Below are 16096 nucleotides of genomic sequence, written 5' to 3'. Positions count from 1 at the left end.
CATGCCAAACTCAGACTTGTCTTACTCCTTTTTAAATCACTTTCTCAAACATTAGGAACTTTGTTTTGGAGCTCCTCGATATTAGATATTATTCATAACTCTTGACTAACTCTGAGTCAGTATAAATGGAAGCATCACTGAGGCTACGAACAACTCTGAATGCTACAGTCACTTACATTATTCCTCTTTCCATTAAAAAGGTGCATTTTTAAACTCTAAAAGCACTTTAGAAAACAATGAATGATAACCAACAGCACTGGTCTGAGAAATGATGGAGGTATGCTTTGGAGACGTGTCATCAAAGCATTCAAATTAAATGTGTACCAGCTGCTGCAGCATGGGTGCTATTGTTGTTGTTGTTGAGTGTGTGCAGCAGTGTTGTCACGGCAAAACGTTGTCCTTTAGACATCTCATGTAGCAGAAAAAATGACAGAGTTTAAACCCTTTGTCCTTTGGCCTTACTGTCTTTGAACAGGTTTTGTCAACACAACCACTCACATGTGTAGTTAGAAGATGGGTCTGGTCCACGATGGGAACACATCAGTCTTCTGCTTTATGTCAGCAGATTTGCCTCCACTAGTTGAATATCAGTTGTTTTTGTTTACTAGCACAAGTTAAAAAGAAGTAATCACTTTGCGACTGACCGTCACAGCCAGACTTTGGCCATTTAGCACAACTGTTACTGTTCAACAACAGTTTGAAATAATAACCTAAACTGAGGATACGCAGTCATTCCTGACTGCTGAATCATGCAGTTTTTCAAATGACCTAAATTATTGATGAATATTCAAAAATATTACTGAACAATATAAAGCACCTTGAGGCGACTATTGTTGTGATACATGCCAAGTGTGACTCACTTCACACTTGGCTGTATCCAGTGAATACTGTGAGTCAGTTCTTTGGCAGTTCTGTGCCTTCCTTTCTTTATAAGCCACTATTTGCAAAGATTATTTTCTATATGGGTGAAAGGGCTTGTGTTATATAACTGATTGCATATTGATAAGATGTTTGATCCTTAGCAGTCTGCAAAGACTCTGTGTGCCTCCCAGAGCACTCTGCCATACACACACATCCTAAGGTCATGAGAGAGGTCGTACCTTCTCTTACTGATTTATACTATTGGAGGACACCTACTCTGTATCTGCTTAAGTAAGACACAGAGAAAAAACCCAACAATCATATGACCCCCTATGAGCAAACATTTTGGTGACAGTGGGAAGGAAAAACTCCCTTTTAACAGGAAGAAACCTCCAGCAGAACCAGGCTCAGGGAGGGGCGGGGCCATCTGCTGCGACCGGTTGGGGTGGGAGAAGGAAAACAGGATAAAGACATGCTGTGGAAGAGAGACAGAGGTTAATAACAAGTATGATTCAATGCAGAGAGGTCTGTTAACACATAGTGAGTGAGAAAGGTGACTGGAAAGGAAAAACTCAGTGCATCATGGGAATCCCCGGCAGCCTACGTCTATTGCAGCATAACTAAGGGAGAATTCAGGGTCACTTGGTCCAGCCCTAACTATATGCTTTAGCAAAAAGGAAAGTTTGAAGCCTAATCTTGAAAGTAGAGATAGTATCTGTGACAGGGGATTTCTTTAAATCACCCCGTAGTTCTTCAGCTAAGACACCTGACCTGAGTTAGAAAACACAAACACTGCAGTTGTCTTTACTCGCGAGGGCAGTCATGAACGCAAGACCTGCGACCTGCGTCTCATCACTGTCTGCGTTCTTTATTTATACTTTTCTGTGTGTCTGTGTGTGTGTGTATGTGTGTGTGTACAAAAATAACAACGTCACTCAGAGCAACGGGTTTTTCCCTTTTCTACATCTGTATGTTCTCGGAAAAGAGCTGAGGTTTCTCTTCTCTACATCTAACTGTTCCCTGAAAACAGGAAGCGGTTAGTAGCTGAATAAGTTCATCATCACAAAAGTTATTAGGTGAAAAGTCACGTAGACATGTAGATTGCTTAGTGATCAATAAAAAGCACATTTCATGAAGCTGATCACATTATATAAAAACAATTTCCCTTTGACAGTCTGTCTCCTGAATCCAAACTGGAAGCTGGTTCCACAGAAGAGGGGCCTGAAAACTGAAGGCTCTGCCTCCCATTCTACTTTTAAATACTCTAGGAACAACAAGTAGGCCTGCAGTGTGAGAGCGAAGTGCTCTAATAGGGTGATATGGTACTACAAGGTCATTAAGATAAGATGGGGCCTGATTATTTAAGACCTTGTATGTGAGGAGCAGGATTTTGAATTCTGGATTTAACAGGAAGCCAATGAAGGGAAGCCAATACAGGAGAAATCTGCTCTCTCTTTCTAGTCCCTGTCAGGACTCTTGCTGCAGCATTTTGGATTAGCTGAAGGCTTTTCAGGGAGTTTTTAGGACTTCCTGATAATAATGAATTACAGTAGTCCAGCCTGGAAGTAATAAATGCATGAACTAGTTTTTCAGCGTCACTCTGAGACAGGATATTTCTAATTTTAGAGATGTTGCACAAATGGAAGAAAGCAGTCTTACATATTTGTTTAATATGTGTGTTGAAGGACATGTCCTGGTCAAAAATGACTCCAAGGTTCCTCACAGTGTTACTGGAGGCCAAGGTAATGCCATCCAGAGTAAGAATCTGCTTAGATACCATATTTCTAAGATTTTCAGGGCCGAGTACAATAACCTCAGATTGATCTGAATTAAGAAGCAGAAAGTTAGCGGCCATCCAGGTCTTTATGTCTTTAAGACATTCCTGCAGTTTAACTAATTGGTGTGTGTTATCTGGCTTCATGCACAGATAGAGCTGCGTGTCATCTGCATAGCAGTGTAAATGTATGCTATGTCTTCTAATGATGCTGCCTAAGGGAAGCATGTATAATGTAAACAGAATTGGTCCTAGCACTGAACCCTGTGGAACTCCATAATTAACCTCAGTGTGTGAAGAGGACTCTCCATTTACATGTACAAACTGGAGTCTATTAGATAGATATGATACAAACCACTGCAGCACAGTACCTGTAATACCTACAGCATGTTCTAATCGCTCTAATAGGATATTATGGTCGACAGTATTGAACGCTGCACTGAGGTCTAGCAGGACAAGCACAGAGATGAGTCCACTGTCAGAGGCCATAAGAAGATCATTTGTAACCTTCACTAAAGCTGTTTCTGTGCTGTGATGAGCTCTGAAACCTGACTGAAACTCTTCAAATAAGCCATTCCTCTGCAGATGATCTGTTAGCTGTTTGACAACTACTCTTTCAAGGATGTTTGATATGAAAGGAAGGTTGGAGATTGGCCTATAATTAGCTACACGCCATTTCCTCTCCAGATTACGAGTCATCTGCTTTAGGCTACGTGTTTGAGAATTATACCACGGAGTCAGGTACTTCTGATTTGAGGCCTTAGTTTTCACCGGAGCTACAGTATCCAGAGTCGTACGTAGTGAGGAGGTAAAATTATTAACAAGATGATCGACCTCTGTTGGAGTAGCATTCAGATAGCTGCTCTGCTCTGTGTTGGTACAGGGCATTGAAGATGATAACAGTGGGTGGATTATATTCTTAAACTTAGTTACAGCGCTTTCAGAAAGACATCTACTGTGATAAAGTCTACTCTCCACTGCTGTGTAATCAATTATTGTAAATGTAAATGTTATCAGGAAATGATCAGACAGGAGAGGGTTTTCAGGAAACACTGTTAAATGTTCAGTTTCTATGCCATATGTTAAAACAAGATCTAGAGTGTGATTAAAGTGGTGGGTGGGTTCTTTTACATTTTGAGAGAAGCCAATTGAGTCTAATAACAGACTAAATGCCATGTTGAGGCTGTCATTTTTAGCATCTACATGGATGTTAAAATCACCCACAATAATTATTTTATCTGAGCTGAGCACTAAATCAGATAAAAAGTCTGAGAAATCAGACAGAAACTCTGTGTAAGGCCCAGGTGGACGATAGATGATAACAAGTAAGACTGGTTTCTGAGTTTTACAGCTGGGGTGGACGAGGCTAAGCATCAGGCTTTCAAATGAATTAAAAGTCTTTCTGGGTCTTTGGTTGATTAATAGGCTGGTGTGAAAAATTGCTGCCACACTGCCCCCTCGGCCTGTGCTTCGAGGTTTCTGGTAGTTAGAATTAGGGATGGGTACCGGTATCCGGTGCCATGATGGCATTGGTTCTGACATAAACGGTAGCAACCAGACCGAAAAGCAGCGCACATTTCGGTGCTTTATTTCGGTGCTTTTTTTTCCTGAGATGTCATACACTTTGAATTCTAGCCAATCATTTTACGTTTCCGAGGATAGTAGGCGGGTCCAGGTACGTACGTTCTTTTAGAGCAAAGCTACAGATTAAAAATGCCCAAGGCGAAGCGGTCAAAGTCTGGCTGTACTTCACAGCAAAATATGCAAACTCAGCAGCCTGCAACAAGTGCTTTAAGGTGATACTGTGATACTGTCAAAGGAGGTAACACCTCAAATTCGATGAAACACCTGGCGACGCATAGCGTTTTTTTAAAGCCGAAAAATGCGCCGTATTTGATAGCTTGCTGCGAGACCTCACACCGAGCGCATCTACTGCGGGTGTGGTGCCTGTTATCGGACCCGGAGTTAGCAACATCCCCCAAAAACCCGAAGAGGAGAGTCCTGGCCCCTAGCCCTGCCAGTGTAGCAGAAATGATGAGGATGATGATGCAGCAGCAGCCGTTCTTCTCTGCGTGAGTAGCGTAATGTTGTTCGTGTTTAATTTACGTTGAGTAGGCTAACCACGTTATTACATTAATGCATGTAAGGTGAACTAGCAAACACCGTTGTAGTTACTTGCAGCTGTCTTCTTGTTTGATGGCAGATGCTCCCTTCACCCTGGCCAAAAAGGCTAAAATGACCAAAGAAAAAATCGAAAACAGTTAAACATGAGAGGTTTTTGGACAAAGTTTGTGTTTTTTCCCTTGTTTAAGCACTGCTTCCAACCAAGAGTGATACCATATATGCCCTATAGCTGCAGAAAAGGCTAACATTGTTATCTTTTTACAAAAAAAAAACAACAGCTGAACATGAGAGGTTTTTGGACCAATTTTGTGTTCTCCATTCTTTAAGCACCGGTTTGAGCACCGTTTAAGCACCGGCACCGTTTCAAAAGTACCGGTTTGGCACCGGTATCGGATAAAACCTAAACGATACCCATCCCTAGTTAGAATGACTCGGGGGTGTTGATTCATTTAAACTAACATAATCATCCTGCTGCAACCAGGTTTCTGTAAGGCAGAGTAAATCGATTTGTTGATCAATTATTAAGTCATGTACTAACAGAGACTTGGAGGAGAGAGACCTGATATTTAATAATCCACATTTCACTGTTTTACTCTTTGGTTCAGATGTGGATACTGTATTTTTCTTTCTTTGTGATTGTTTATTTTTAAGTTGTTTGTTGCTGGTTTTTAGTTTGTTTTTTGTCTGTTTGGGATCTGACACAGTCTCTATGGAGATGGGTTTTTGGGGGGGTAGCAGGAGGAGAGAAGCTGCAGAGAGGCGTGTAAGACTGCAACTCTGCTTCCTGGTCCCAACTCTGGATAGTCATATTTTGGGGGGTTCAATAAATTTGTCCATATTTCTAGAAATGAGAGCTGCTCCATCCAAAGTGGGATGGATGCCGTCTCTCCTAACAAGACCAGGTTTCCTCCAGAAGGTTTGCCAATTATCTATGAAGCCCACATCGTTTCTGGGACACCACTCAGACAGCCAGCAATTTAAGGAGAACATGCGGCTAAACATGTCACTCCTGGTCTGATTGGGGAGGGGAGAAGAGAAAACTACAGAGTCCCACATTGTTTTGGCAAAGTTGCACACCGATTCGATATTGATGATGGTTGTCGGTGTCTCTAACTTCACATGTCTGAGAACAGAATCACCAATTACCAGAGTTTGACCCCCGGCGGGTGTGTCGCCGAGTGGGGGAAAACTGTTAGACACATGAACAGGTTGGTGGTGTACCTGGGGCTTTGTTTAAGACTATGCTTCCTCCTCACCGTCACCCAGCCGCCCTCTTTCCCCAGCTGCTTGGGGTCTGCCGGGGAACAGCTAGCGGGGCCTACGCTATCTTCGGCTGCACCAGCTACAGGGGCCTGGCTAGCTACGGGTGAACGAACGGTGCGAAGCCGAGTCTCCAATTCAGTAATCCTGGCCTCCAGAGCTGCAAATATGCTACATTTGTTACAGATATCATTACTGCTAAAGGAGGCCGAGGAGTAACTAAACATCTGACACAATTTGATGGGAACAGAGAAAACTACAGAGTCCCACAAAGTTACACACCGATTCAATATTGATTTTAGTGACCTCCGATTGGCGTAACCGGGTGTCATTACTGCCAACATGAATTATGATTTTACTGAATTTACGATTACCCTTAGCCAGCAGTTTTAAATTTCCTTCAATGTTGCCTGCTCTGGCCCCTGGAAGACAATTGACTATGGTTGCCGGTGTCTCTAGCTTCACATGTCTGAGAACAGAATCACCAATTACCAGAGTTTGACCCCCGGCGGGTGTGTCGCCGAGTGGGGAAGAACGGTTAGACACAAAAAGCGGTTCACAGGGGAAAGCCAGTTCAAGATAACCTTGGCAAGCAGATCTTTAGTTAACAATGGAGGATAATAAGCTGGCACGATCATTTGAAAAGAAGCTTTTTCTTTGCATATGAATTCATCAAGGATCGATCTGACAGTTGGGTGGCCCCTCTCCCATTTCAGTCACCGAGACAGCGTCAGCTATTACAATTTGGTGTAGGAAGGAAGCCAGAGATGAAAGACCACTATGTACAGTTCATGGAAAAGATGTCCTGCAATGGTCAACCAGATTCTTCTTACATGGTAAAGAATGCTGGTACTTATCAAGGTTTGGTGTCTGTCATCCGCAGTAGTCATGGCAAATCAAGGGAGTGTTTGACTTCAGCGCTCAGTACAATAATATGTCCCTTTTTCATGTGCTACGCCAGGCTCAGGTCTAAATAACAGCCGGTTCGGTTTGCTTGTCTGTTTCAAGTGCGAACCTTTTGCAGTATAACTGACATTCAGCAAATGTTCCACAGCTTCTTGAATCCCAAAGAAAAACTTTGGTATTATTTCTGTCTTGTGGTTTTGTGACCTCAACCTTGAGTTTCAGATGAAGGTCCATGTGTTTGGTAATGGCCGATCTCCAGCGGCGGCCATCTATGGTTTGAAAAGAACAGATCAAACAGTTCACAAGAGTAAGACAATGGAAGTATGTGTATACCGACAACAATCCAGCAGACCAGCTAGTCTTTTCTTCATGGCTAATCAAGCCAACTCAGCAAAGCACAACCTTTCCTCGAAACATCTCAGAGTTGTCGGGTGGTTAACAAGAGCCCAGCTAACATCAGATGAATCACACCTGATACTCATTCCTGGTAAACATCATGTTATTAAAGATTATCAGAAATGGTGACTGTTCCCGAGACCTGTGTCAGAGGTCATTCTTCTTGTTTGTGTTTGCTTGTTGTGTTTGTTAGTGTATATATGTTGTTTCTGGATTTGGCATCTTATAGATGCCAGGCCGGGAGTGTACTGATCCCAGTAAAGTAATTTAAACTTCTGCATATAAAACAGATCCACCGTTTTATTCTGGGGCACAGCAGTGTAAAGAGGCATTATTTGGTGTTGAGTTTGTACAATCTGTAAGTATGTTTCAGTTGATTTCATGATTCACAGATTGTTATTTTCTTGTAATTTAATTGTCTCATGATTAAAGTTAGTGAGGCAGATGGTACTATCCAGTCAGAACTAAGTATGACACTGTTAAATGGCTTCCACACCTTGCAGAGTTACTTTACTTGACCATATATTGAATAGGGTGTGCGACTGATGTGAACTTACGTTGTTACATAATTTATGTAATTACACTGAAACTGTCTTTTATCTTTATCTATGCTTACAGTTTAACAAGTATGGTCCAGTAAACTACCTCAAACTTTGCGCTGGTCTCAAGTGTTTTATTGGACACTTGTTGAGCTCACTGTCCGTGTAATCCTTACAGCGCATGGTGAGGGCAGCAGCGTCTTGACTTTAAACATCTTACAGAATTTTTAAATATTTTTTTCAAATATTCGAGCATATTTTCTCGAAGGTTTTTCACAGTTTTCTTTCATAAACTACCTCTGAGATATTAGGCCATTCACTTTCTTTACCCCTGTAATACTCCATCATCTGTATCAATCAAACCCAGCACAGTGCTCTTAGACTACCAAAGTTTGCCATTCCAGTACAAAGAAAAAGAACAAATAAGTGGAGAACAAGGCATTGAATAGACACCACTAGCCTCTGAATGCTAAAAGTGGTTGAGCAATGTGTGCTGTTCTTTCAAAGTTGTGACTAACCTTTCACATAGAGCAGGGTAAACAGCTGGCTGAGTTACGCGTTTATAATCAGGTCAGCCAGCTACTCCTCTCAGTGCAGTCCAACTCATATGACCATGTTACTTTCAGTTGTGCTGCTATGGATCTGCATTTTCTTTATCATCCTTCAGGTCAAATCCAAAAGGCCAAAGAACTTCCCACCAGGACCCCCAGTCTTTCCCATACTGGGAACCATTTTGCAGCTGAGTTTAGAGAACCCCTTGAAGGACTTTGAGAGGGTAAGAAAAACCTTGCAATGAAATGTGTTTAAATGTCATATTCTTATCCCACTAGTGGATTTATTAATAGTATTAAATGGCTCTAAATGTTTAGATACTAAAACTCACACATAAATTAACATTATTGTGATTTTCCTGACATTAACAGATTCAAGAGTTGTTGTGGTTTTACTGTTAAAGACATGAAACCATGAAACAGCTGTGACTGGTAAATGAAATCATTTGAAATCCAGAAATCTTACACTGAAAGTGAAAATGCCACCATGAAACTAAACTACACTAGAAAAAGTAAAAAAATAAAATAAAAACTAATTAGTAAATGGAAACTATAATAACACCTGCGTCTCTAATCGGTCACACACTCATTAACATCTTTTAGAATATGAGTAAAACCCTAAATAATTGTGAAAATTCATACTAAACATGCACCTTTATGGGATAAACAACTTACTGGTTGCCAGTACAGTTCCTTTTATGTCATGACTGTTAAATTTTGCATATATAAACTTTATATGGTACTTCCCCCGAAACACTTAGCTTAACTAATTTGGTAAATATGTTTAAGTCCTTTAGAAAGAAATGTTGATCTGAACATGTGTAAATGATTTCAGTCACTGTCATGTTACTTGTGTCACAGATCCACAAATGTAAGCTGCGTTCATGTCCCACTGTAAATATGTGGCCTTCCTCTGTATCCCTCCATGAAATGTTCAGGATTAGTTCATTTGATGCTTATTTCTCTCCACAGAATAACTGAAATTACTGGACAGAAATGTTTAACCGTGTTGGAGGGAAATGTCCACCTGAGTATCTGGTTCATAAATTTCAAAAACTGACATGTCATTTTGTTCCCTCCCAGCTGAGGAAGTCTTATGGAGATGTCTACAGTATTTTCATCGGTCGTAAACCAGCTGTAGTCATCAATGGGCTGAAGGCCGTAAAGGAGGCGATGGTGACTAAGGCTGCTGATTTTGCTGGACGACCCCAAGACTTGTTTATTAATGATATCACCAAGAGTAAAGGTAGAACAGATGTTATCTATCAAAAAACATAACATCTGTTACAAAAAAAGCCAAACAAAGTCTTTCTATTTCTTTCTGGATTCTAATGTTGGAGGTTGTAGTGTGTTGTTATTTGGTGCGTTCATAAGAGAAAACACTCATTACTTTGGAAATAATCATGGTGGCAAAACAGACACAAAACATTGCAAATAAATTGATGTAAAATAAAAAAAATACATCAAGCTACATTATTACTAATAACTTCCATCCATCATACAAAAAACTACAAACACATTTTTTTAAACAGCAAATATGAATCTAAATTATAAGAAGACTCTCAGATGATCTAAGTTTTCAAACCACTTTAGTTCATGTTCTTTGAAACAAGCTGGTTAAAAAATGACTTTCTTCACATGTTCAGGCAATGAAATGTTTTTATTGCACGTGTTTGCATGTTTAACCAGAGTCTAACATTCCCAGAGCAGCTTCTATCAGTTGACCTGTTGCTTATTTTAAGATCCTCGTAGTTATCCTGGAATTGCACTACGGTTCACGGTTAAATCAATAATTGAATTTTAGCATGCATGCTAGAGATGCTAACAGTCCTTTCTGACTGCAGTGAAACTCCAGTGAGATGCTGGTGTATCGAGCTGTACTGAATAAAATATAAATAAAAGATGAAATAAGCCAGAAAGTAGAGCAATGATGACAAATTGTCAGCATTGATGATCTTTACGTCTTTCCCTTCTTTGTGTTTCTAATTTTGTCGTAGGGATCATTATGATAGATTACGGCTCTAGTTGGAGGGAACATCGTCGCTTTGCTCTGATGACTTTGAGGAACTTTGGTCTGGGGAAGAACTCGATGGAGGACCGGATTCATGAAGAGATAAAATATCTTGTTAGCACGCTGGAGGAGAGCGTTGGTGAGCGTTGGTCCACATAACTGAATTTTGTGCTGAGCCGTTGTTTCCATAATGTTCTTTTGTGTTGTTTTACAATGCTGTGCTATTACATTACCAGGTAAAACCATGAGTCCTCGAGTTATGTTTCACAATGCGGCCTCCAACATCATCTGCCAGGTTCTGTTTGCTAGACGCTACGAGTATGACAACGCATTAATCAAACAGATTGTTCAGTGCTTCACTGAGAATACCAAGATGGCCAATGGACCGTGGGCTATGGTGAGTAAAAGCATGTTTCTGAGGTAACAAAGTTTCCTCAGGAATTTCATTAAGGCGGAGATTTTACTGCAACAATTCCACCTGTAACAAAACTAACATGCAGATGTTTTTGTCACATCTAGCTTTAGCATGTTAGCGTGTTAATTTGATAAGTAGAACCAGCAAAAAAGGAAAACCAGGATTGGTCGACTCTGATGATATTTAAGCAAATTACCCAGCTTGTCTTTCCTTTCAGCTCTATGACTCTTTCCCTATAATTCGTAACCTGCCACTGCCCTTCCAAAAGGCCTTTCAGAATATGGAGGTAATTTTAATTTTCACTTTTACAGAAGGAAGAAGTAAATTTCTTTCAAACTGTGAATAATGTCGTTTGCTCTTTAGACTTGTAGGAATATTACAATTGATTTAATCAATGAGCACAAGAAGACCAGAGTTCCTGGAGAGCCACGAGATTTTATTGACTGCTATCTGGATGAACTGGAGAAGGTGTGAGTGTGAAAAGAAACAGATCTGTTTTTCATATTCTGTTTTACATATGTATTAGGCATATTTAAAATCAAATGAATTTAATCCTACTTTCTAAAAGGAAATGCCTAAATACTTCACAGAAATGTTTTTGTTTTTATTTTACAATTTTTAATTAATTTCCAGGAACAGATTAAGACATTTGTCTTACAATAATTGTTCCCCTTTTTTGTAGCGAGGCAATGACAGGTCTTCATTTTCAGAGGACCAGCTCATTATGTACTCTTTAGATCTTTATATTGCTGGGACTGACACCACCTCCAACACCCTACTGACTGCTTTCCTTTACCTTATGAACTACCCGCACATACAAGGTAAACCTGCACATGTAAATAATGCATATTATGGTTATTTGTCATTGAATTCTATGACTTGTGCTGTAGCCTTCACATAACAGAGTCTAAATTGAAACACAGCTTATAAAAAATGTAGGCGGGGCCAAAAGGAGACCTGCTTAATCATTATGCATTTTCATCTTTCTTTTGAACCCCAAATTATTACTTACAAAATACAGTGTTATCATGTTGTGTAAGCTGTCGAGGATACTTGAGGGCACATGGGAGTTTGCCCAACTGGCCTATATGTGTTTTGTGGACTTGGAGAAGGCATTCGACCGTGTCCCTCAGGTGTCCTGTGGGGTGTCTGACCCATTGCTACGGGCCATTCGATCCTTATACAACCGTTGTAAGAGCCTGGTCCTCATAGCCGGCAATAAGTTGGGCTTCTCTGCTTGGGCTGCTGCCCCTGCGACCCGGCCCCGGATAAGTGGAAGAAGATGGATGTATGGATGGATGGAAGCTGTATTGTGAAATGTGGATGTTAATGTGTGATGTTATCTCTCTTATACAGAAAAATGTCAGCAAGAGATAGATCAAGTATTGGAAGGGAAAGATCGAGCCAGTTTTGAGGACAGACACAAGATGCCTTACACTCAGGTAATGTATATGTTAGAGATCTTGCTACTTACAGTTGTCCTCTATTTAGACGAGTTGCACTGGGTCTTCATAGATCGAGGGAAATCATATGATAGGATGCCAAGAGAGAAACTATGGTACTGGATGAGGAAGTCAGGAGTGGATACAAAATATATTAGAAAAATGTAGGACATGTACGAGGACAGCAAGACAGTGATCAGGAATGTAGCAGGATTTGAAAATTGGTTCAAGTTGGGGCTGGAATTACTTCAGGATTGGACCTTTTGTTTACAATGACAGATGAGATCAGGCAGGAGTCTCTGTGAACTATAATGTTTGTAGATAACATTGTGATCTGTAGTGAGAGTAGGGAACATGTGGAAAGAGCCTGCAGAGCAGACGTATGCTCTGGAGTGACTATGATGGTAAACATTAGAAATCAGTATATCAGAAGGACAGCTCACGTTGATCATTTTGGAGACAAAGTTGGAGATGCGATGCTGAGATGGTTTGCTGTACACATGTACATCCCTCCTCTGTGGATAATTTGGACAAAGGATAGTAAAGACGGAGCTGGCAGGTAGGAAAAGAGGAAGACCATAGAGAAGGTTCATGGATATATTGAAGAAGGACATGCAGAGGGTTGGCGTGACAAAAAGAGATAGGATGAGATGGAGACAGTAAGCACAAATTCCAGCATTTCAGCTGAATTAAAATGTTGTCAAATCGGTGTCATCCTGAATCTTTTGCTTCTTCAAAACCTTTCATGGTCTGGTTGTCTTGGCAACAGATCCAAAATCTTAAAACTACAAAACGAATTAGAAGATGCACATAAACAGCATTATTCAGGAAATCCATCCAACCATGGCAGCTCTGCTTTTACTGAAGGAATTGGTCTGACTTGATGTGGACTTGATCTACTGACCATAAAAGAAGCATTTCATGGTAAAGGAGTATCATCATAACCTTTTCCATGCTTTGAATAGTTATTTGTAATGAGTATTAGAAGGAACATTATTTATGCAAACAACATGTTTTAACGTAACGCATAAAATCTAGTAATGCTGCTGTGTGATAAAAAACACATTGTTTTAATGAGGAAAATTAGACTGATATGGCTTTTTATCAGGATTTCTTACTGTGTTCAGATCAGTTCCATAATAGGTAACAGTGAAGAGAGCCCTCTGAATAGAAAAGGTCTCTGCTCAGACAAAGATAAAGCACAGATAATCTCTTCATCCAGGCTGTGATTCATGAAATACAGAGAATTGCCAACACTGTCCCTCTCAGTGTCTTCCACTGCACCAACAGAGACACAGAGCTCATGGGATATTCAATTCCCAAGGTAAGGGACGACTGATTAAATCATTTTTAACATTAGATACAATAAAGTCAAGAGCATCCTTAATGGACTTGTCTTTGCATTTGTTTTCTTCTCAGGATACAGTGATCATCGAGAATCTGACCTCAGTGCTCAGCGAGGAGGGACAGTGGAAATTCCCTCATGAATTCAACCCTGAAAACTTCCTCGATGACAAAGGAGAGTTTGTTAAACCAGAGGCCTTCATGCCTTTCTCTGCAGGTACATGAGCACAAACACGCTGACTGACACAGACAGGGCCGATTAACCTGTAAACCCTGCTTGAAATATGCATGCCCAAAATTAATTGATTATTTCTCTATGATTACAAACTCGGTGTAAAATATCTTGGTATCATAATAAAGTTAACACTTGTGAGACTTAATAATAGGTAGAAGCATCAGAGCAGATGTCACTGTGTCAAACATGAGGCTTTTTTTCCTTTTTGTCTTTTATAGCATGTAAAATATGCCGTAGTTAGTAGACCAAAAACCTAAGAAAACTATGAATCCACATATGGACATGCCCCTGTTCCCACAGTATCGGGGCTGTTGGGTAAATCTGTTTGTTTTTGATAACTTTGAAGTGTCTTGTAATGCCTCAGGTCCTCGGGTGTGTCTCGGAGAGGGTCTGGCTCGCATGGAGCTCTTCCTCATCATGGTGACTCTTCTGCACAAGTTTAAATTCATCTGGCCCGAGGACGCAGGAGAACCAGACTTCACTCCAGTCTACGGCATCACCATGACTCCCAAACCTTATGACATGAAGGTTCAACTCAGAATGCCACAGTGAGCCAATGTGCTTCATAGAAGGAGAAAGAAACAATTTAGTCTTAGTCTTTAGTCAATTTAGTCTAATTTTATTTTCATTAAAAATTATTGTCCTTTATTCATTCATGGTTGGTTGGTTGATGTCCTATGATTACTGAAAAAACAGTGAGACTTTGTAGAACATGTCCTATTTTATAAAATCTTCTTTCACGTTTAAGAAAAGACTTTTTAAGATAAGAAACATGTTCTGCTGGGCAGGTTTCACTGAGATGTGCATCAGTACAGCGGTTCTCAAGCTGTGGGACATGGAGCCACTGTGGGACATGAGCATCGATGACAAGGGGAATAATGAGAAAAACTATGTTGAATGAGAATAATTTATGCAGGATATGTATATCTGTATGATTTGTGTAGGAAAAAATAAATGAAAGATCCCCGTACGCTCTTGCTGAGTGTCATTTTTATTTGATTTTGTTTATTCTTTGCCCCAAAACATTTGTGGAGCTTTTGGGGGGGGGGCATGGCAGTGAAACGTTTAATGACTACTGCTATTATCCATGAAGCAGAGTCTCCAAAACTCATTTTTGTCTTGCTTCTGTCTGAATCACTTTCTTCCACATAAAGGACGTGTCCAGCAACATCAGGGCTACAAACAACCAGTTAAATAATGAATGCTCTTTAAAAAAACCAAACCAATGGTTACCACATCCACTGAGAAACCATCGACTTAAACTTTACAACTTTGTAGTTCACATCAACGATAGTTAGTCTGTAAGTGATAACAGTCAGCATGGAAGTGTCATTGTTCTCGGTCCTTTTGACCCAGCATTTTGAGTTTTTGTGTTTCTACGTCATTTTTTTTTAAATCATGGTTTACAAACTCAGGATTTTGTAATCCTGAGTTTATTCCATGTTAGTTTCTTTTACATCCAGGTCCTCCTTGTGTCTCGGTCCTCTGTGTCCCTCTCTCTATGTTCAGTGTCCTTGTGTCTTGTTTCCGTGTTCCTCTCCTTGTGTTCCACGTCCTGTCATCACTTCTCACTGTTTCCTGTTTTATTTTGACAGCCTCGTTGATAGGTTTGTAGCATAAACCTATTCGCTGGAACGTTAAGGACAATTTAATTACACAGCAAAGCAAGACACGAGTAGGCAAAGTTCTTTATGTTTCTCGTGCACGGGAGAGAACCGGACAAACGCCGTTCCTTCGCTTGACCCCAGTTGCTCTCGTCCACTCCCCCGTAACACTGCTCTTTTATTGAGGTTACATGAATATGCATAGGTGCATTAACATACGACGTATACATACACACAAAGAGTACCTTGCCTGTGCGTTGTGTAAGTGTGTGTGTGTATGGGGGGTCAGAGTGTGACCCCATAAACGACTTCCCTAACCCTGCTGGTTTGGAAGTCCAACAGTTCATCTAAACAAAAGGCACTTAGACTAAAACAGATATAGCTACATTTATCCTACCATAAAACAATAAGAGAAGGTATGCCCTCTCCCATGCTCCCAGAGTGTGGGTGTGAATGCCAGAGCACTCTGGAATGCACACAACGTCTCTGCAGACTACTAAGGATCAAACCTCTATCAATCTACAACTAATTATAAAACTCTAAGCATATATAAGTAGATATTTCTAAGCATAAATGATAATCAACAATACAAATCCAACACTCGTGTTTGGTGTGTTTGTTCATTTGTGTCAGC

At 40.4% G+C, this 16096-nt stretch overlaps 1 protein-coding gene across 2 annotated transcripts; it reads left to right on the top strand.

The window, feature by feature from the left end:
- The first annotated feature begins 8457 nt into the window (after positions 1-8457).
- Positions 8458-14820, top strand: LOC146382227 (cytochrome P450 2D15-like). 2 transcript variants are annotated; one of them, XM_084932703.1, is made up of 12 exons: positions 8458-8635; positions 9495-9657; positions 10409-10561; positions 10659-10819; positions 11055-11123; positions 11201-11305; positions 11520-11658; positions 12194-12279; positions 13502-13603; positions 13699-13840; positions 14223-14406; positions 14647-14820. In XM_084932703.1, exons 1-12 carry the CDS (start codon positions 8468-8470, stop codon positions 14654-14656), a joined length of 1482 nt encoding a protein of 493 aa, XP_084788829.1. In that variant the 5' UTR covers positions 8458-8467; the 3' UTR covers positions 14657-14820. The 2 variants fall into 2 exon arrangements, with proteins under 2 accessions (XP_084788829.1, XP_084788831.1); XM_084932705.1 differs by lacking the exon at positions 14647-14820 and having other exon boundaries at positions 14223-14520.
- The last annotated feature ends 1276 nt before the right edge of the window (positions 14821-16096 follow it).

This window comes from Perissodus microlepis, chromosome 7, assembly GCF_051167445.1.
Source record: "Perissodus microlepis isolate ML-2025 ecotype Zambia chromosome 7, ASM5116744v1, whole genome shotgun sequence".
Taxonomy (NCBI): Eukaryota; Metazoa; Chordata; class Actinopteri; order Cichliformes; family Cichlidae; genus Perissodus; species Perissodus microlepis.
The sequence above is the reverse complement of the archived record's forward strand: the minus strand, read 5'-3'. Positions and strand labels throughout refer to the sequence as shown.

Coding starts and splice junctions, on each gene's coding strand:
- LOC146382227 (XM_084932703.1), top strand. CDS start 8,468: ATGACCATGTTACTTTCAGTTGTGCTGCTATGGATCTGCATTTTCTTT. Junction 9,658..10,408: donor TGATATCACCAAGAGTAAAG/GTAGAACAGATG, acceptor ATTTTGTCGTAG/GGATCATTATGATAGATTAC. Junction 10,820..11,054: donor CCAATGGACCGTGGGCTATG/GTGAGTAAAAGC, acceptor CTTTCCTTTCAG/CTCTATGACTCTTTCCCTAT.